General features: G+C 44.9%; 1 protein-coding gene across 3 annotated transcripts; it reads right to left on the minus strand.

The window, feature by feature from the left end:
• Window positions 1-1,608: 1,608 nt before the first annotated feature.
• On the minus strand, window positions 1,609-21,661 carry Tubd1 (tubulin delta 1). 3 transcript variants are annotated; one of them, XM_038328422.1, is made up of 10 exons: window positions 21,525-21,661; window positions 20,259-20,450; window positions 17,479-17,698; window positions 17,078-17,225; window positions 14,612-14,828; window positions 12,446-12,677; window positions 10,020-10,184; window positions 7,432-7,572; window positions 3,453-3,636; window positions 1,609-2,018 (listed from the first exon to the last, which is right to left on the minus strand). In XM_038328422.1, the coding sequence occupies exons 3-10, from the start codon at window positions 17,648-17,650 to the stop codon at window positions 1,916-1,918; spliced, it is 1,362 nt and encodes a 453-aa protein (XP_038184350.1). In that variant the 5' UTR covers window positions 17,651-17,698; window positions 20,259-20,450; window positions 21,525-21,661; the 3' UTR covers window positions 1,609-1,915. The 3 variants fall into 3 exon arrangements, with proteins under 3 accessions (XP_038184350.1, XP_038184352.1, XP_038184351.1); XM_038328424.1 differs by lacking the exon at window positions 21,525-21,661 and adding an exon at window positions 21,419-21,518; XM_038328423.1 differs by lacking the exon at window positions 20,259-20,450 and having other exon boundaries at window positions 21,525-21,625.
• Between the last annotated feature and the right edge of the window lie 113 nt (window positions 21,662-21,774).

Raw genomic sequence — 21,774 nt, forward strand, 5'->3', positions numbered from 1 at the left:
GAGATAGGGGTTTCTCTGTCTAACAGTCCTGGCTGTCCTGGAACTAGCTCTTGTAGACCAGGCTGACCTTGAATTCACCGAGAACCGCTTGCCTCTGCCTTCCGAGTGCTGGGATTAAAGGCCACCGCCCTGCTCCAAAGTTCATTCTTAAATAGCTGTGTAAAGTAGCCTACTATGTTCAGAGTTGATGGTCATGCTGTAGCGTTTGACAACATCTCCCTCTTGTGGCTCAATGCATTCATTTCCAAAGGTAAATATACTTAACAGAATTGTAGTTCTCAGATCCAAGTAGTGGCTGATGCTTAACACTTGGGAGGCTGAAGCCGAGGCTCGGGAATCATAGCAAGTTTCGGGCCTTCCTGGACTACAGAGACCCTGCCTCAAAAAACAAACAAAACCCATGCTAGGGCTGGAGGGATGGCTCAGGGTGAAGAGTACTTACTGCACTCGCAGAGAACAGAGTTCAGTTCCCAGAACCAGCACCTCTCTCTCCACTCCAGAGGACATAACGTCTTCTGGCTTCTACGGGTACCTTCTATGCATGTACACAGCCACACGCAGCACATGCACAAGTGCGCGCGCATACACACACACACACACACACACACACACACACAAATTTTTCTTTTAAATCCCGGGTGAATATTTAAAAGTAATTTTTTGCTTTCATTTGAACTATGAACACTTATGTCATGTTCAGAAGTCTATTTTGAGTACAGAGGGAAGATTTAGAAACATGGAGAACTCCTTGGATTCTTACAGCTGTCTGTCAAGTGTTTTGGATTTCTTTTAAATGAGGCTCCGAGGGGCACAGAGCTGCCTCTGGTGGCTGAGGCAGAAGGATCTCTTGAGCCCAACAGTTTGAGAACCTGTCCTAACAAAACGATGTTCTTTATAGAATCACTGCTTTTTTTTTTCCTTACAAATGAAATACCAAATACATGCTTGTGGCAGGCTCTCTCCTGGGCCACCAACCGGCTCCCAAATCACAGAGACTTCATTGTTTTGTTTTGTTGAGACAGGGTTTCTCTGTGTAACCTTGGCTGTCCTGCTTCTGCCTCCCAAATGCTGGGATTAAAGGCATGTACCACCACCACCCAGCCTCAAATGGTTACTCTTTTTTTCTTTTTTTTTTTTTTTAAGACAGGTTTCTCTGTGTTACAGGCGTGGCTGTCCTGGTACACAGCTCTTTAACACAGCTACTACACTCCAAATTGAAGTCAACACGGTCATCACTACAAATTTCTTGTTGAAATAATCTACCCTGAAGAAAAATTAGGAAAAGGAGTTGAAACAATTCCTCCAAATTACACATTTATAAATATTGTCATATTTAAAATGTGAAAGGCATGAATTAGTGGAAAAGCAGTTTTTTGACAATAGAAGACTCAGCAACAGTTTACTAAATTCAGCATTCTACTTTATTACTTTAACAAATTGAACTTTAGAACAAGTATTTGTATTTATCTATTTTGAGACAAGGTCTCATGTACCCGAGGTTGGCCCGGAACACACTTTTATTTATTTAGTTAGTTTTTTCGAGACAGGGTTTCTCTGTAGCTTTGGAGCCTGTCCTGGAACTCACTGTGTAGCCCAGACTGGCCTCAAACTCACACAAATCCTGGCTCTCCTGGGACTAGCTCTTGTAGACCAGGTTGGCCTTGAACTCACAGAGATCTGCCTGTCTCTGCCTCCTAAATTCTGGGATTAAAGGCAGGCACCACCAGTGGTTTGGCCTGGAACACTTGTCATGGCCAAGGATGACTTTGCTCTGGCCAAGGGTGACTTTGCTCTGGTTCTCCGGCTTCTTCTTCCAGAATGCAGGGATCTCACGTGACCTCAACTGAGCACAGCCCAATTTTGAAAATATTTTAGTTCAAAACTCCTGCGAGATGTTTTCCCTCTTCCTTTAGGGTCAGAGATTACCATAACTGGCAACAACTTGTTCTAACAATGTAAAACTGTCCAGAAAATCTTCTTCCTCTATTCCAAATTTTGTGTATTGATGAACGTAGGCTCTGGTGGAAAAGCAGAAACTGTCAAATCAGCAAATCCAGGCAAATGAGAAACGTACACGATAAGTAGACCTTTCCTGGCTTTTGAGCGTTCAAAGCTCACAGAACCTTTTAGGGACCGTATGTGTGGGTCGCTGTTTACTCAGAACCGGTGAGCAGCACTAGTAAACTTTTAGCCTGTCACCATGCTCCCTTTACCTTTGCTGTCCACGAGGGCACAGGGGAAGGCAGCATGTCTGACTGCAGTCCAGGCAAACAGGTTCAGTTCACTACAGGAGGTGATGCCTCCAGATCAACTCTAAAAGGAGCCCAGAAGTTTCCCTGAGGGTTTGACATTAGAAATGGATCCAGACCCTTCCTGTTGGGGAATATTATTTTCAGGTGTGTGACTTCTGTTTCCGCTGCATTTGTTTAACTCTGTGGAGCTGTCACTCTGCCTGTCTAAAACACCTGGTGGCCCTAATAAAGAGCTGAACGGCCAAAAGTGAGGCAGGAGCAAGGATAGGCGGGGCTGGCAGGCAGAGAGAATAAATGGAAGGAGAAACCTGGGAGGAGGGAGAATGAGGAGCAACAAGAGAACAAGGAGAGGAGGACATCAGGGGCCAGCCATCCGCTACACAGCAAACCCCGGAGAAAGAAGTAAAGGAAGGTATACGGAAATAGAGAAAGATAAAAACCCAGAGGTGAGGAGATGGACTGCACCAGCCTGGGAGGATCGCGAGGCCTGGGGAATCCTAACCCTGTTCTGTCATCTGGGGAATTGTATTCTGACAGCAAAGAACTGTGGGAGGCTGAGCAGCCACTAGGACTTCCCTGAATACGGCTGGACCAGAGTCCCCCCCAGTCCCCAGGACCTTTTTCTTGTCCTCCCAGTGCTAGGGACAGAACACAGGCAAGTGCTCTTCTCCTGAGCAGCATCTCCAGTCCCAAGGATCTGTTTTAAAAATCTTATGAAATTTTGAATGTTGCCTAGAAACTGTTTATTTGGTAAACAAGTCCTACAGCGTAACAGCAGTTTAGGAGACAAGCTGGAGAGAGCGAGCTCAGTGCTTGAGAGCACTGGGAGTTCTTCCAGGAGACCCAGGTTCTACTCCCAGGACCTCCATGGAGACTCTCAACAATCTGTAACTCTAGTCCCAGAGGATCCAACACCTTCTGGCCTCCCAGAGCTCTGGGCATGCCTATGGTACACAGACTACATACAGGAACACACACCCACACGCATAAAATGACAGCACAGAACAATTACTAAGCCTTTTGCTAGCCAAGTGGCGCACTAGGTGTTTTGTATGATTGTCTCATTGGACCCTCACTGCACAGATGAAGGGTAGCCTTTAAGTCACATGCCCAAGGCTTCGCAGCCACACAGCACACCTCATGCTTCATCTTGGCATTGTCTGGCTGAGGCGAGGCAGTCTGGGGACGTCTCTTACTTACTTGGATGCGAACATATTCCATGCCTTGCCGACAATCATGTCGAGCGGCTTTACCAAGAGCTGGCTATTGCTGACCAGTGCTGCAGACTTCTCATACTTGCCAAAGGCTCGCTGGGTTTTCCACGTGCTGAAAGCATGAAGAGGCTCCAGCCAGGAAGTATAGAGAGCTGGATCTTTAAATCCCTCTAGAATTAGAAACGCCATACACATGAGTAAAGTCCCTTTTACGTATGTGTGACGATGTTATGACAAGGGCTGGCGAGATGGCTCAGGAAGTAAAAGTGCTTGCTGCCAAGCCTGATGACCTGAGTTCAATTCCTGGTACCCACACAGTGGAAGCAGAGAACTGACACTTCTGCAAGTTATCCTCTGATCGCCACGTGTGTGCTGGGGCACATGCATGCATGTTATGTCAAGCACACATGTATACAAGCACACACATACACTTGTTACAAAAAAGAAGGAAAACACCCAGTAATTCTGAAGAAGGACAGAACAACAGGGAAATTTAAGAGGAGAGGAGAAGGAAGGAGCCCCTCACTCTAGACTCCAGATAAAGTTTCTGGGCCGGAAGGACAGTCCAGTGCTTAAGAAGTCAACATTGGCTACTCTTCCAGAGGACCCAGGTTCAATTCCTGGCACCTACAGAGGCATTCACAACTGTCTGTAATTCCAGTCGCAGGGGATCTGACACCTTCTTCTGGCATCTTTGGGCACTATGGATGCATGAGATACTAGAAATTCATGTAAGCAAAACATAACACATAAAATAAGTAAATAAATCATAGAACAATTTACAAAGTTTGCTGTGAAGATTATCTGCAAAGAGCCGTTTCAAATAGGAATGTTAAACTAGTAACGAAGCACGCTTGAGGCCAAGTGTCTGGCTGTGCTTAGGTACATCTCAGCTGTGAACCTACACTCTGGAATGTCACAAACAAGACTGTAAACTTTGTGTACCGTCAAAGCATGTCTTAACTCCCTGATCTTGAGTCTTTTTTTTTTTTTTTTTTTTTTTTTCGAGACAAGGTTTCTCTGTGGCTTTGGAGCCTGTCCTGGAACTAGCTCTTGTAGACCAGGCTGGTCTCGAACTCACAGAGATCCGCCTGCCTCTGCCTCCCGAGTGCTGGGATTAAAGGCGTGCGCCACCACCGCCCGGCTGATCTTGAGTCTTATCAGCTCAGCCTGAGGATACCCCTTAGGTAAAGCGGATCCTTGGGTTTTTTTAATATTTATTTGTTTGTTTGTTTGTTTATTTATTTATTATGTATACAATATCCTGTCTGTGTATATGCCTGCAGGCCAGAAGAGGGCACCAGACCTCATTACAGATGGTTGTGAGCCACCATGTGGTTGCTAGGAATTGAACTCAGGACCTTTGGAAGAGCAGGCAATGCTCTTAACCTCTGAGCCATCTCTCCAGCCCCTGGATCCTTGGTTTTGTGGGAGAAAATAATTTCTGAATGAGCCAGCGGGATGCAGAGCAGGGCTTTATGAAAGATGTTTCTCATATAGAGCTTAAGTACAAGGGTTAACAGAATGAGGTCCTCAGGCAGAGAGTAAGAAGACTGGGTAGGCAGAGAGCCACAAATTGTTTCTCATCTCCACACACATGTGGGCTATGCACACAACCCCAACACACATTCCCATGCTGTGGACCCATAAAAGAGTTGGGCTCCATTGTCTATACAGTACTAGAGTTGGCCCTTTGTCTATACAGTACTAGAGTTGGCCCATTGTCTGTACAGTACTAGAGTTGGCTCATTGTCTGTACAGTACTAGAGTTGGCCCATTGTCTGTACAATACTAGAGTTGGCCCATTGTCTGTACAGTACTTTGGTTTTCAAGAAGATTTTAAGGAACTTGAAGGAGGCCACAGGGTACCCAACAGATTGCAGTGGTAAGAGAAACTCCAGATCGCAGGGATGAAGGAGGGTAGGGCATCTTCACCGAAAACAAAGACAGGAAGGCCCTAAGTCTGGTCACCGCTCTTTTAATATGCCCATTCCTGTATAAAATACCGTGTCTGTGCTGACCATCTCACAGCGAATGCTGATCATGCAGGAGTCCTCAGTTTTTGGGTGGTGAGAGAGGCCCCCCTTTCCTTCCTAAGTCCCCAGATTTCCCTCTTCTAGCCAGCCTTGTCAGCTCTGACCCAGTGTGCATGGACCCACTGTGTGTATGTGTATATGTATGTATGTATATTCAGCTCCCTAGGCAACCCTTCGAAATGGGACTCTGGAAGCCACCAAAACTGTACACATCACGGGGCTGAGAGAAGACTCAGTGGGTAAGAGTGCTTAATGTTTAAGGGGGGCAGGGATAGGCAAACCCCAGAATGTTGCCAACCAGCCTGCATAGCTGAGAGGGTAGGCGTCAGGTTCAGTGAGAGACCCCGTCGCCGAGGACTACGACAGGGAGCAGCACCAGATGAAGACATCCTAGGTCCTCCTCTGGTCTCTGCAAGTACATGTACAGGCATATGCATCCACACATTCAGGGGCACACACCACACACACAGAAATAAACTCTAAATTGTACATAAGGGGGCTGGAGAGATGGCTCAGAGATTAACAGTACTGACTGTTCTGCCAGAGGTCCTGAGTTCAATTCCCAACAACCACATGGTGGCTCACAACCATCTGTAAAGAGATCTGGTGCCCTCTTCTGGCCTGTAGTGATACATGTAGGCGAATGCTGTATATTGTACATATGGAGCCTGGCAGTGGAGACACATGCCTTTAATCCCGGCATTAAGGAGGCAAAGGCAGGTGGATCTCTGTAAGTTCAATGCCAGCCTGGTCTACAGAATGAGTTTGAAGAAAGCTTCAAAACCCTGTCTTGAAAGAAAGAAAAAAAAATGCCGTGGAACATTCTTTTTACACTGTAAATAAATATATATTACTCTCATTGGTTAGTAAGGAGGTGACTGCCTTAGAGCTGGGCAGGAGAGCCAGACTAGGAGGACGCTGGGAAGAAGAAGGGTGGAGTCTGAGGGCACAGAGAGAAGTCACCAGAGGCACAGCAATCAGGATGGGAAGTAGATGAGGTAGACAAGCCTGGGGGCAGCACACAGATTTGTAGAAATGAGTTAGTTTAAGTTATAAGAGCTAGCTAAAAACCTAAGCTATCGGCCAAGCATTTCTAGTTAATAATAATTCTCGGTGTGGTTAGCAGGAAAAAGTCTGCCTACAAAAAATTGTACGTATGGCTATTGTAAAAACACTTAAGAGTGACTCTCTTGAGAAGCTCATGCCCACATCTTCTCCCTAAATGCCTTTCTATAAACCCTGGTGCTTAAGTCTATGCTGGTAATGTCTTCTTGAGCCGGCAAGATGACTCAGCAGGGTCGCTGGCTCCGAAGCCTAACGACTAGATCCGATCTCTGGGACCCACAGGGTAGGCAAAGAGAACCAACAAATTGTTTTCTCTCTCTCTCTCTCTCTCTCTCTCTCTCTCTCTCTCTCTCTCTCTCTCACACACACACACACACACACACACACACACACACACACACACACACATACACACTTGCACACTGTCTTGAAACTCTTCCTATTGAATTCCAAAGTTAAGAATACTGGCTTGGTTGTAAAGATGGCTCAATGGGTTATGTATTCCAACCCCTAAATTAGGTTGTTTTGTTTTTAAAGACAGGATCTCACTATGTAGCATTGGATAGCCTGGAACTCATTATGTAGACCAGGTTGCCCTCAAACTCACAGAGATCAGCCTGCTTCTGCCTCCTGAGCTGGGATTAAAGGTGGTTAAAGCTAGAAATTGTTAAATCTGTATTTAGTGTGTGTGGAGTCGGTTCCCTCATCCACCATTACAGGAATGAGTTCCAGGTGCCAAATTCAAGTTTGTCAGGCTTGTAAGCTGAGTCCCTCTCCCCACCGTACATCCCAACAGTGTCAGAAGTTGTTCTTAAACACATGATCCAAACAGATGCCTCACTTTTTACCTGAAGTTATGCTTACCCACGTCGGCACTTTGTACATCCTTCCCACGGAGAATGACCAAGTTGGCAATGGAAGTGTTAAAATGAGGATCCTTGTGGACAGACATTTTGCCAAGAGGTGGGAGGCCTGAGGAAGGAGGCCGCACCTGCCAGTCAATACCTAGCACAAAAGAAAAGCTAGAGAGTTTCTAAGTGGCTTTGAACAACATGAGAACAGTGTAGATGTTTAGGTCGGGTGTGGCAGCACAGCCCAGCACTTGGCAGTAAGGCAGGAGAACCGGAAGTCAGGAGATTAAGGCCCTTGGATAATTCACCGCACATTGAGGTATATATTTGATTGTCTGTCTGCTTTTGAGGCAGGGCCACACTCTGTAGCCTCGAACTCACAATGTAGCCCAGGTTGGTCACCATGTCCACTTTTGTTTTTTGATGGGGTCTTAGTGTGTAGCTCTAGGGTAGCCTCAAACTCACAATCCTCCTGCCTCAACATGCTGAGATTCCAATCACGCACAACCATGTTCAACTTTGAGGCTAGGTATACAGTGACAATTGTAACCTCTCTCTGCCTCTCTATTTGTATCTCTCTGCCCCCACTTCTCCCCGGGTTCTACCTATTGAGTAGCCCTGGCTGTCCTGGAACTTGCTGTGCAGACCAGACCAGCTTTGAACTCGCAGAGATCTGCCTGTCTCTGCCTCCCAAGTGCTGGGAGTGAAGGCATGTGCTATCACATCTGGCAGTTCTCTCTTCAATCTTTCATTCCCTTGTTGGTCTGTTGCTGGGACATGTGAAGATGGGTAGTGATCGTGATAAAAACGGGGCCAGTCTTTACTCAGAGCAACCTGATAACATGAACAGTTTATACCTGGATCCTTCACCTTGGTTTGTGCCATAAATATCTTTACCCATCTCCTTAGTCATATATTCAAAAATGGAAACCATTCAGGGCTGGCTATGTGGATCAACAGTAGTGTACTAGCCTAGTGTATGTAACTCTAAATTCAATCCCTACACTACAAAAACATTTTACATGCTTAAAGTCCATCTGTAGTGAACTGAAAAAAACAAAACAAAACAAAAACTAACCATTGACACCCTACAGTTAGTTCCATTTGGGAAAATGACTAAACAAACTGCACTTTATTGACCTGAGAGAGCTTGGTGCAGAGCGCTTCACCCTCCCTGGAAGAGCATTGCTTCATGAGATATTAGCAGGTATTGCTAGAACAACAAGAATAGGTAATAGCTAAAGCTGGAAATAAGTCAGAGCCAAATATCCAGAAATAGGGACATCAAGTTCAGAAGAAACAACTGAGAACGTTGAAAGTGGTTTTATCTGGGTGAGGGAAGCAGAGGGCAGGGTCCTGCTGTGGTCTCTTTTCAAATGTCCCCAGACAACGCTGCACCACACTGCGGACATACAATGTGTCTATAGTGCGACGAGGATCAAATGCAGGACCTCCCACACGCAAAAGCTCTGCTTGGAGGCCGGAGAGACTTAGTGGCTGCTCTCCCAGAGGACCCAGCTTCTATTCCAGGCATCCATGGCCCACAACTCTCGGTAACTCTGATCCCCGGGAATCTAAGGCCCTCTTCTGGCCTCCATAGGTACCAAGCATGTATGTGCAGATATACATGCAGGCAAAACAATCATGCATATAAAATAAATAAAAATTATGTGTACTACCATCAGGCTTAAGTGAATTTTAATAACTCAATTCAATTACTTGATTTTTTTTTTTTTTGTTGTTGTTGTTGTTCTCGAGACAGGGTTTCTCTGTGTAACCTCCTGAGATATCCTGGAACTCACTTGTATACCAGGTTGGCCTTGAATTTACAGAGATCCACTTACTTCTGCCTCCCTAGTGCTGGGATTAAAGGTGTGTGCCACCACTACCAGGCTATTACTTGGCTTTTTAAAAAAATTAATATAATTAATTGCTTGTGTGTGTGTTTGTGTTCGTGCATGTAGGCATGTGCTCATGTGTGCCACAGGGCACATGTGGAGGTTAGAGGATAACATGTAGAGTTGGTTCTTTCCTTCCCCCATGTGGGTCCTCAGGTTGGACCTAAGCACCTTTACCCTGGAGCCATCTTCACGGGGACATGATCTTTTTCTTCTGAGGCAGGGTCTAATATACCCTAGGCTGACCTGGAACTAGCTATGGAGCGGAGTCAGGCATTGAATTTCTGATCTTCCCAATTCTACTTCTAGAGTGTTGGGATTACAGGCATGTACTTCTGCCCCTGATTTTTAATGGGCTAAGGACTGAACATGTCACATGTTACATGTTAGGCAAGTACTCTTCCAACTGAGCTACAGTCCCAGGCCCTAAGTACTTGATATTTTAAAGCTACATTTATATATTACTGTGATTAAAACAAAATAAAGATTTGGAATAACATGACACTTGTCTTGAATGTCCTTCTGAAGTGAACTGTAAAGCCATCAAGAAGCCCTCTGCAATGTCCCAGGAGTCTCTGAAGGAGGCTCCTTGGCTAGAAGAAGAGGCCTTTATTTCAACCAGCCCAAGCCAGTTTATACTCAGGGCTCCAGGACAGGTGCCTTCCCAGTATGTGGGTTGTCTATTTTTAAAATATCCCTTTACCTTCTTCCATTTTTGCACTGGAAATAAGCATCTGTCGTAAATGCTTGAGGAGGCTGGCCCAGGTAAACGTGCTGTACGCCAGAGAGTTCTCAGACATCTGTGGGATGTGACGGATGCTCAGCATTTTAAATTCAGGGTGGGGAACTAAATGCTCCATTAAGTCTCCTATGAGAAAACAAAACAAAACAAAAATGTGAACTAAATTTACTTCATCCACAGTGGGGCATTTTACACAGCCATGACTTGATGATGTTCTGAGTCAAATATGTTTTCTCCATCTCCAGAATTGCTAAAATACAATGGTGAATTTTCGGAGACAATGTCTGATACAGACTACATATTTGCATTATTGCTATATATATATATTATATATATATATACATACATACATATATGTATATATATATACATATATATTTCAATAATAATAGATGCAGAACCTCACTGTGTAGCCCTGAATGACCTAGATCTCTCTTTATAGACCAGGCTGGTCTTGAGCTCACAGAGATCCATCTGCCTCTGCCTCTGGAATGCCAGGATTAAAGCGTGTACTATCATGCTCAGATCTTTGCTTGATTTTAGGATGGCTGAAAAAACATACTTATAAGGGGTATGGGTATGGTGGCTTATACTTGTAATCCCAGTACTTAGGAGGCAGAGGCAGAACAATGGCCTAAAAGTTCCAGGGCAGCTCAAGGGCCTACATTATAAGACTCAGGCTCAAAACATAAACAGATATCCAGGCATGGTTGTTTACACCTTTAATTCCTCCTACCTGAGTAGGAGGGAAAGGCAGACAGATTTCCGTAACTTAAAATAAAGCTAGTCTTGTCTCCATAGTGAGTTTCAGGACAGCCAGAGCCACATAGTGAGACCCTGTCTCAAGGAAAGAAAATTGAAAGAAGGAGGGAGGAAAAAGGAAGGAAAGAGAGAGAGAGAAACACCCTATACTCTGCCAAAAGGCATATGAGTAGAGATAAGAGTGACTAATCACAAAGCTATGAGAGCTAATCTGCTTTTCTTGTCAGCCTATATTAACTAAAGTTCCTTAGATCATGTTCCAGATCGTGTATTTATCTAGTTAAATGACAATCAAACCTGTTTGGGGACAGACACATAGTTCTGTGGTAGAAAGCCACCAAACAGACCTTCCCAGTGTAATGATCTGTTCTGTGCCTTTAAGAGAAGCCCCACCCACTCCCTGCAGCATTTACCATAACATTTGGTGCCATGACTCAGATTGGCACCAAATGTTATGGTAAAACTAAAACGGTACCAGTGCCGTTCCCTGAGTGGCAGCAGTGGGCCATGAGACCATGGCGGGCCATGAAGGCAGCCTGTCCCAGGCAGGGAGTGGCATGGGGGGGTGAGACCTTGGCAGGGCAGCCAGTCCCATGAGGAGCAGAGAAAGTGGGTATTTATTTAGTGGGTATGGAAGGGAAGGGAGAAGGGGGACTAGGGACAAGGAGAGAGAGGAAGAGAAAGAGGGAGAGAGAGAGAGAGAGAGAGAGAGAGAGAGAGAGAGAGAGAGAGAGCGCACCAGAGAGAAAAAGAGAAAGAGAGAGGAAAGGGGGAAGGGGAGAAGTGGGTAGAAAGCAGTGTAGTAGGGAGCGCGGCCCCTTGTTCCATCCCACCTGGCTAGCTAATACCCAAAATAATCACACAGAAATTGTATTAATTAAATTACTGCCTGGCCCATTACATCTAGCTTCTTCTTGGCCAACTCTCACATCTTGATTAACCCATTTCTATTAAATCTGTGTTTTACCACGTGACCGTGGCTTACCCCAGATCTATACACCTTTTATCTGTTGGATGTAGCTCAGTGTAACACTTGCTTAGTGTGTGTAATAGCTTAGTCTCTATCCCCAGCTGTATAAAATGCACATTTCCACCTAGTGAATATTTTATCAAGTACTCACTATTTGCCTTCCACTGTTTTAGATCCTGGGAGAACAGCGGTTTCACAGATGCTGTGGTCAGCGGGGAGCATCTAGCTCAGTGGTTCTCAACCTCCTAATACTTCCGCCCTTTAATACAGCTCCTCATGTTGTGGGGACCCCAACCATAAAATTAGTTGTGTTGCTACTTTATAACCTTAATTTTGCTACTGTTATGAATGGTAATGTAAATATCTATATTTTCTGATGGTCTCGGGTGACCCCTGTGAAAGGGTCATTCACCCTCCAAAGGGGTCGTGACCCACACGTTGAGAACCACTGACCTAGACTTCACATTGTAAGCTTTTGAGAAATTTAGTAACTTTGAGATTTTCAGTAATACAGTTCAGAGATGAAGGTGGGCCTGAAGACAGATTTTTGGGTATATCTTGGCAGTAGCTCCAGGTAAAGGGGAGGAGACAGTGAAAATAACTTTGGGACTTTCAGAACATATGGTTTTCTACAGATAGCAGAGGGGTCGTGTACCTAGTGGATTCCTGCGGTAGTGAAATGAGCCGTCCTCAGAGTATGTGGGCTGGAACACACTCCCCAGCTGGTGGGCAAGAACTTGATTGAGGTCTCTGAAGGAGATCTGCTTGATGTTCATCCGTCTGGCGCAGATCTTGTGGACAGCATCATTTTCGTGGATGAGGAGGGCATCCGAGGACCGGTACAGGTGAGAGAGAGTCAGGATGGAGTTGTAGTTCTGTACGATAACCTGGAGAGAGAGGGGTTGGAGACAGGACATGGGAGAGAGGGGTCTGAGACAGGATGGGATGTGAGTCAGGAAGAACCAAGACTCCAGCTGTGAGTGGTGGTGCACTTGGGAAGCAGAGGCAGGTGGGTCTCGGAGTCTGGGGCCAGCCTGGTCTACATACTGAGTTTCAGGACAGCCAGGACTACACAGTGAGACCCCGTGTTAACACAATAACAACAACAGAAACAAAAGGGTGTAGATTCCAAAGGCACCTGCCTGGCTTCAAGCCAGGTCTGCTACTTTTCAGCAGCATGGCTTTGAGGTTATTTAATTCCTCTAGGCATCACTTTCCTCGTGTGTAAAGTGGGGATGGAAATACCTGCCTCTGAAAGATGCAGGATATAATGCAAGTAAAACATACACTAAAGCCAGGCATGGTCACACCTTTAATTCCAGCACTCAGGAGGCAGGGGCAGGTGGATCTCTGTAAGTTTGAGGTCAGCCTGGTCTACAGAGCAAGTTCCAGGCTAGCCAGGACTACAGAGTCTCAAAACAAAAAATGAAAACAAAACAATAAGTCATGGCAATGCAAACCTTTAATTCCATCACTCCAGAGGTAGAGGCAGGCGGATCTCTGAGTTCCAGGCCAGCCTGGTCTACAGAGTGAGTCCCAGGACAGCTAGGGCTACACAGAGAAACCCTGTCTCAAAAAACAAACAAACAATCAAACAAACAAAAAATTGAAAAACAAACAAAAATTTGTCTCAATAGAAAGAAATTAAGATCATTTGAAGGCTAGCCACAATACCATGAACCCCAATATGAGTTAGTTGAAGGTCCTCTTTGCAGCACCAGAAGGACCAAAAAACGGGCTCCCGAAAGATATGCGGTCATCTGTGAAATTCCTTGTTGTGATTCCTACTACCTGGATAGAATCCAGGGCTGGAAACAAGCTAAGTACATGCTCTAATGAGTTACATCGTTGGCCATCATCTTTGGAAATTTTTTTTCTGGCTGTCCTGGAGTTCTATATATAGGCCAGGTTAGTCTTGAACCCACAGAGATCCACCTGTCTCTGCCTCCTGAGAACTGGGGTTAAAGGTGTGCGACACCATGACTGGCTTTAATTTAAAAAAAAAAAAAGACACTTCAGCTATACATGGTGACACATGCTGCTGTGGGATTGGGTGGATGGGTCTTAGCTGGAAGTCAGTCTGGACTGCAAGTAAGACTCTCAATAAACCTAAGACCATAATGAAACAAAGACTTAAAAGCAAAGAATAATTCATATATTTGGGGAAATTTAACCAAAATTAAAGGAATTATTCACATAAATTGAACTCAGTAGTCCCAAAAAAGTGAGATCCATTATTTATTCATGTTCACTTTAAGATCAAAGAATATAGGGACTAGGGAAATGGCTCAGTGGTCAGAAGGACTGGATTCTCTTCCAGATGACCAGGATTTGGTTCCCTGCACCCACATGGCAGCTCACAGCTACCTAACTCCCCCAGTCCCAGGGGACCTGACACCACATGGTGCATAGACATACATTCACACAAATACTTACATACATAAAATAAAATAAACATACTATGATTTAGTTATTCTACTATTGAGTATTTACCAAACAGAAATGGCATATGACCATACCAGACTCCTAACTGTGCCTTGATTAAACAAACAAACAAAAAGAACAAAGAATATATAACATAAAACATTTGATTAGGGGCTAGAGAGATGGTTAAGCGGTTAAGGGCTCTGGCTTGTCTTCCAAAGGACCTGGGTTTGGTTCCTAGCACCTTCATGGTGGCTCACAACCTTATGACCCAGTACCAGAAATCTTACGCCCTCTACCGGCCTCCTTGAGAACTAGGCATGTATTTGTGCACATACATACAAACAAGCGAACACTCATGAAATAAATCCATAACTTTTAATTAACGTGTTCATACCTCACCAGTTCCGTAAGGCCATATAATCTGATTCATTTTCAAGGAACTGGGGTACTGATCTTGTAACTTCTGTGTAACGAAGGCTCCCAGCCCTGATCCTGTTCCCCCAGCCATACTCATTATGATGAAAAGTCCACTCAGAGAGTCACATTTCTCCACCTCCTTCTGGATTAAGTTCATGATAGATTCTTCATGCTTCGGTCCATGCACAGAGTAGCTAAGCCACAGCAGAAGGAACAAACATGGCACCCGTCAGTTTAGCCAATGGGATGTGGTACAACAGAGCAGGGACATTAAGGAGACAGAGGTCTTCTCAAAGCTATGGGAGTGGGGCCCTGATTGACCACATTTAACAGAGACAGGTTAATCATATTTAACAGGTGAATAATGTGGCTATATGTGTGTGTGTGTTGTTGGTGGTGGTGTGTGTGTGTGTTTTTCAAGACAGGGTTTCTCTGTGTAGCAGCTCTGGCTGTCCTAGAACTTGTTCTGTAGAACAGACTGGCCTCAAACACAGAGATCCTCTGCCTCCCAAATGCTGCAATTAAAGGCGTGCACCACTGCCACCTGGCTGAAAGTCCTTTTAAATATGAGAGCAATGGAATTATTTTCCTTACTATTATTAATATCATCATACGTGTGTTCTGCGTGTGAGTGTGTATGTGAATGTGGGCCATGGTGCACGTATGGAGACCAGAAGACAGCTCTGTGGAATCTGTCCTTCTACCATGACTGAGCTCAGGTCCTCAGGCTTGGCAGCGATGGTCCTTCCCTCCTGAGCCACCCCTCCGGCCTCATCTATGTTGTGAGAGCAGCCCGGGAACTCAAGTTCCTGCTTCAGCCTCCCAAGGCTGGGATACCTGGCCCTTGGGAAATTCTACAGCACAGCGAAACTGGGGAACTACTGCCTTGTACCAGCCTTCGAGCTGGATGCCTGCAAGGTAAGGCTGCTGCATGGATACCAACTGTGCAGCAGGATAGAGAAGGAGACCGGGCTGCCGGGACCTTGGTTTCACCAATGGCCTTTACCTGAGTACAGGCAGCGGAGAGTAAGTATTTTTAAATGAGATCAAATTCTGAATATTTATTTACTGGTGGTAATGGAAGTTGGTCCTAGTGCCTCAAACACGCCAGGCAAGGGTTCTATTGCTAAACTACATCCTTGGCTCCTTTGCTTATATACTTTTAATTTTGACCTTCCTTCCTTCCTTCCTTCCTTCCTTCCTTCCTTCCTTCTCTCTTTCTCTCTTTCTTTCTGTTTTTCGAGACAGGGTTTCTCTGTAGCTTTGGAGCCTGTCCTGGAACTAGCTCTTGTAGACCAGGCTGGTCTCAAACTCACAGAGATCCTCCTGCCTCTGCCTCCTGAGTGCTGGAACTAAAGGTGTGTGCCACTGTCCAGCCCAGAAACTCTAGGTTGGTTTTTTTTTTTTTTTTTTTTTTTTGCTTTTTTTTTTCGTTTTTTCGAGATAGGGTTTTTCTGTGTAATAGCTCTGGCTGTCCTTACTTTTAATTTTGAGACAGGAGTTTGCCAAATTGCAAAAATAGCTCAGGCAGACGTTAAACTTGAGATCCTCTTGCCTCAGTTGCTAAGTAGCTGGGATTATAGGCTTGCATCACCAATTCTGACACATTTGAAATTGTAATTTTTTTATGACGTATATTTATGGGAGGGTATGCCCATGTTATGGCGCATGTGTGGCTGTCAGAAGTAGTCAGGTGTCTCCTTATATTATGTGTGTTCTGGGAACTGAACTGAGTTTATCAGGTTTGGCAGGGGTGTCTTTACCCTGAGTCATTTCCCTGACCTAAATTCTTAATTTTATTTTAGTTTTGCTTTGAGACAAGATTTGACTAGGTAGCCTTGGGTGGCCTATGTGGTGGTTTGAATAAGAATGGCTCCCTTGGGCTCACACATTGGAATGCTTAGTCATCAGGGCTTGGCACTACTTGAGAAGCATTAGGAGAGTGTAGCCTAGTTGCAGTAAGTGTGGCCTTGTTGGAGGGTTGAGGTTTCAAAAGCTTTGAGGGCTTTGAGGTTTCAAAAGCCCAAGCAAGGCCCCGTGTCTCTCTCTTCCTGCTGCCTCTGGATCCAGATGTAGAACTCTCAGATATTTCTCCAGCACCACATCTGCCTGCATGATGTTATGTTCTCCACCATGATGATAATGGACTAAACCTCTGAAACTGTGAGCCAGGCAGTTAAATGTTTTCTTTTATTAGAGTTGCTTGGTCATGGTGTCTCTACACAGCAACAAACACTGAATAAGACAGCTTGGAACTCACTCTGTAAACAAGCCTGGCCTGAATTCACAGTTCTGCTTGCCTCTGCCTCCTCAGGGCTGGAATGACAGGCACGTGCCACCACACCAGACTCCAAATTCTAACACTTTCAGGATTTGGGGCCTGCTGTGTCGACTGCAACTGGACAGCTGTACCTTCCCTGACGCCATGAGGAGTTGCTCTTACCCATACGCCCAGTTGTTCCCGGATCCTTGTCTCTGGCAAAAGCACGCGTGCTGACCATATGTCCACCGGCCAGACTGGGCAGCTCTGGACAGCGTCTGATTGATCACTTTAGGTTCCATGTCAACAAGGACAGCCCGGGCAACAGGAACTAGAGTAGGGAAAAGGGTGGGGGTCATGTATTTTATGTCAGTACCACACAGCATACACCAAGTCCCTGAACCTTATTGCCAGCCCTAGATTCAATTGTTTGTGCTTTTGTTGTGCTTTGTTTTAATCCGGGGGCTGCAGGTAGAGTTCTTGCATAACCTGCTGAGGTCGTGGGGTGGGGAAAGAAAAGCAAAGGCCCTCCCTAGTGAGCTGGAAGGGATGGGGGTAAGGAGAGGACTGTGGACCATACCTACCTCCATTTTCTTCCTCTCTGAAAAATCTTTCTTTGCAGGAGGCTTGATATGCCTCATTTTCTCTCTTAGAGCAGAGTCCCTGGGAACAGTGTGAGTCTCTAAATAAAGCATCAAACACTTCAAAGCCAATCTGGTTGCCACACTGTCCAAGCTGCACTGTTACTATCGACATGCCAAGCCACAGACTAGGCCCAGTCTAAAACACAAAGGAGCGGATAACCTGCAAAAAGACACAGACATAAGAAACCACCACATTACTAACAAGAGCAAGCAATATGCCGTGTGCTCATGAGACAGACCGAGGGGCTAGAAGGAGGCTCAGTGGTTAAAGCGCTTGCTCCTACTGCACAAGACCCAGGTTTGGGTCCCAGCACCTATACTGAGGCCTGTAGCTCCAGTTCTAGGGGCTCCAATGCCCTCTGTTGGCCTTCCCAGGCATTGCATGCACATGGTGCACATACAGATACACAGGTATTCACATAAAGATATGCAGGTATTCACATACAACATATAAAATTTTTAGAAAATTAAAAATATGTGTACATGGGAGATGACTCAGATGTTAAGACAATTGGCTGCTCTTTCAGAGGTCCCTAGTTCACTTCCCAGCAATCACACGGTGGCTCACAACCATCCATAATGAGATCTGGTCCCCTCTTATGGCATGCAGGTTTACATATAGGCAGAAAGCTGTATACATAATAAATAAATCAGCCAGGTGGTAGTATGCTTGTCTTTAATTCTAATACTTGGGAGGCAGAGGCATGAATCCCTATGTTTGAGGCCACCCCTATCTATAGTATGAATTCCAGGACAGCCAGGGCTACTCAAAAAAGAAAAAAGAAAAAAAAAAAAAAAGAAAAGAAAAACAACTTAAACAAATAAGAAAAAAAAATATATGTACACTAACAAAAAGTAACTTTTGTCTGGACCTGGAGGCCTACACCTTTAATTCTAGCACTCAGGAGGCAGAGGCATGTGGAGCTCTGTGAGTCAGCTCATGAGACTGTCTAGAATGTGTGTGTGTGTGTTTATACATTTGTTTTTGAGACAGGGTCTCATGACATAGCTCCGGCTGGCCTGGCTTTGAATTCAGAGATCAGTTTGTGTCTATCTCTGGAGTGCTGGGATTAAAGGCATGCAGCACCATGCTCGGCAATCTATGATTCTTACTTTGCCATCAAAAAGCACTTCAGAATGAGCCAAAGGAAGCAGCGTTGATGTTTATTAAGAGGGGATTTTAGCGGATTTAAGTAACAGTGATGATGGAAAGAGAGGCACTTAAGAAAAGGACATTGCATCCCCAGTGTGGGGCGTAGACTGCTCAAGTAGCAATCACATTAAAGTGTCTCAGCCACAACTATGTATGTTAATGTGCTTTTGTTGTCTTCTTACTTACCTTTCATTTATTTATTTATTTTTAAATTTTTATTTATTATGTATACAGTGTTATATCTGCATGTATGCCTACTCGCCAGAAGAGGGCACCAGATCTCATTACAGATGGTTGTGAGCCACCATATGGTTGCTGGGAACTCAGAACCTCAGGAAGAGCAATCAGTACTCTTAACCTCTGAGCCATCTCTCCAGCCCCTTTTATCTATCTATCTATCTATCTATCTATCTATCTATCTATTTATTGAGACAGGGCCTTACTGTGTGGCTCTGGCTGTCCTGGAATTCACTATGTAGACCAGGCTAGCCTCAGGCACATAGAAATCCACCTACCTCTCTCTCCTGAGTGCTGTAAATTTGTTTGTTTGTTTTGAGACAAGGTTTCTCTGTGAAACAGTTTTGCTTATCATGGAACTAGCTCTGGAGAGCAGGCTGGCCTCGAACTCACTGAGATCTGCTTGCATCTGCCAAGCACCACCACCACCTGGCCTGTAAGTTTATTCTTAATGAAAATATTTTGGGGCTGCTTGTATGTCTGTCAACTACATGCGATGCTGGGAACTAAACCTGGATCCTCTGCAAGAACAGCAAATTCTCCTAACTGCTGAGGCCTCTCTTCAGCCGGATTTTATTGTCTTCTCACATTGCATGGTCCAGACTTTCTAAGAGAATTATTTTTCTTTCCCTCTCTTTTGGTTCCTAGTGTGCACTGGCGAGGACGACAGGCGGCTAAGGTAAACAGTACGCCACAAAGGCTGCGGTAAGGCCGCACTGGAGACTCATATAAACTTAGGCCTTACACATGGCTCCTTACTATTTTAACATTCTTATTTGAGATAGTTCTATATAAAAGGAATATTGTCTTTATACCTGCAACTTGCACAGGGATTTTTGCTAATAGTGTGTATGTATGAGGCTCTTGTTTTCTTCCGGGTTTGAGGCCGGGTCTCTCTCTGGTTGCTTGCAGCTGTGGATCTGGCTAGGTGGCCTGTGATCCAGGGATTCTCTGACCCCACTTCCCATCCTTCCACAGGAGTGCTGTGATTACAGATGTGTGCTACTGCACCTGGTTTAAAATGGGTTCTGAGATTTGAACTCATGTCCTCACACTTGCACTGCAAATGCCTCACCCCCTGCCCTATTTCCCTGTCCCCTGTGCTGCAGTCTTGACTTTCAGGTGGTGAGACCTCACTAGACACTGGGGCAAAATATCCCATTCTTGACCTTCCCACATTCATAATTTTTCCTGTCTTTCTATCCTGCCTCCATCTAAGAATCTAGTCATTTAAAGACATCCTCTTACACTATATAATTTGGGGGGAATCTGGGGTACTCAAATTCATTCACACATAGACCAATAGTTTCCAAATATGATTTGTACTCACTGTTTTTCCCAAGGATGGTTTTAAGAAACCAAACCAAAACAAAATGTTGGTTGAGGGGGCTGTGTAATCATGAGAACCGGAGTTCAGATGCCAGCACCCATACAGCCAGCCAGGTGTCCTGTGTAGGCCTGTAGTTCCAGGTCCAGGTAGGTGCAGACAGAAGGACCCCTGGCTTCCAATTTGGCTGAGAAGCTGAAGCCCCAGGTTCAGAGAGGGGATGCAGGGATGGGGGTGGACGAGGGGGGGGGAGGGGGAAAGAGAAAGAGACAGAGAGAGAGAGAGAGAGAGAGAGAGAGAGAGAGAGACTTTCTCAATGGAATATGTGAGGAGTAATAAAGGAAATACTGTGATAACCAACTAGATGCCCTCTTCTCTACATTTGCATAAGTGCTCACATCTACACACATGCGCACATACACTCTCACACATAAATTATCTAAAGTTAATATAATGTTGATTGAAGGAATTCTTTGTATTCACACCACATGGACACTGGAAGTTAGCTTAATAACAGAACATTCATCGAAGATTAATTTTCTGTCTTCCAAGAAAATGACTTATTCTTTTTCCACAAGGCAGCTTCTAGCCTGGTAAGTACAATTAAGATCAGTAAGGAATGTTTTGTTTAGTTCCAGTATTAAAACAAAGTTGGAGCTGGGCATAAAAGTGCATGCTTTTAATTCCAGCACTTGGGAAGCAGAGACAGGCGGATCTCTGTGAGTTCAAGGCCAGCCTGGTCTAGAGTGAGTTCCAGCATATTCTGGGCTACATAGTGAGACCTGGCCTCTGAAAGAAAAACAAAGTTAGAGCTTATAGTAAGGCCAGATAAAACATTAAAGTAAGTCTTATTAGTTTCACACAACAAAATAGCATTCTTTGTTTTGAGACAGGGTCTCCCCCATGTAGCCCAATCAGGTCTGGACTGGCTATGTAGTCTGAGCAGTCTTCAAGCATGTGACCTTTCTACTTCAGACTCCCTGAGAGCAGGGATTATAGGTGTGCGCCACTATGCCCGGTAAAAGAGTGTTTTTGATAAATACATCAATCCTATGTAGCCCTGGAAATGAGAGGAGGCTAGCGAACCAGACTTTCAACCTAACGGCTAAGCCTGCGTTGTAGGTAATACTATTCTCATTTTACAGATAAGGAAATTGAGTTACCAAAGGGTTATGAAACTTCCCAAAGCCACTGAATTAGCAAATAGCAAGGCCAAGACGTTCTCTTTGCCTTTCTGCCCTATCAGCTCCCCATTAGCCCCACACTCACTGACAGCTCTCCGACCTGCAGTTTCAGTTCGGTTCAAACTTCAGAAGACCAACCCTCTCACTATGCGCATGCTCACTTCAAATACTTCTCAAAAGAACTACTGAGAACGAATTAATGCGCATGCTCCTTATACGAAGCGCTCTGCTGAGGCTTTTTTTTTTCCCTTTCCTCCTATTTAGAATAGTTAATCACGCATGTTCAATTTTAATTTATGAACTTCAGATATGGTACGCATGCTCGGTGTCCAGTA

This window comes from Arvicola amphibius, chromosome 4, assembly GCF_903992535.2.
Source record: "Arvicola amphibius chromosome 4, mArvAmp1.2, whole genome shotgun sequence".
Lineage (NCBI taxonomy): Eukaryota > Metazoa > Chordata > Mammalia > Rodentia > Cricetidae > Arvicola > Arvicola amphibius.

Excerpts from the sequence above, each read along its gene's own strand:
- Tubd1 (XM_038328422.1), bottom strand. The coding sequence starts at position 17,650 with ATGTCGATAGTAACAGTGCAGCTTGGACAGTGTGGCAACCAGATTGGC. Across the intron at positions 12,678-14,611 it reads GGCCTTACGGAACTGGTGAG|GTTATCGTACAGAACTACAA; the intron begins GTATGAACACGT and ends CTCTCTCTCCAG. Across the intron at positions 3,637-7,431 it reads TGTACAAAGTGCCGACGTGG|AGGGATTTAAAGATCCAGCT; the intron begins GTAAGCATAACT and ends TTCTAATTCTAG.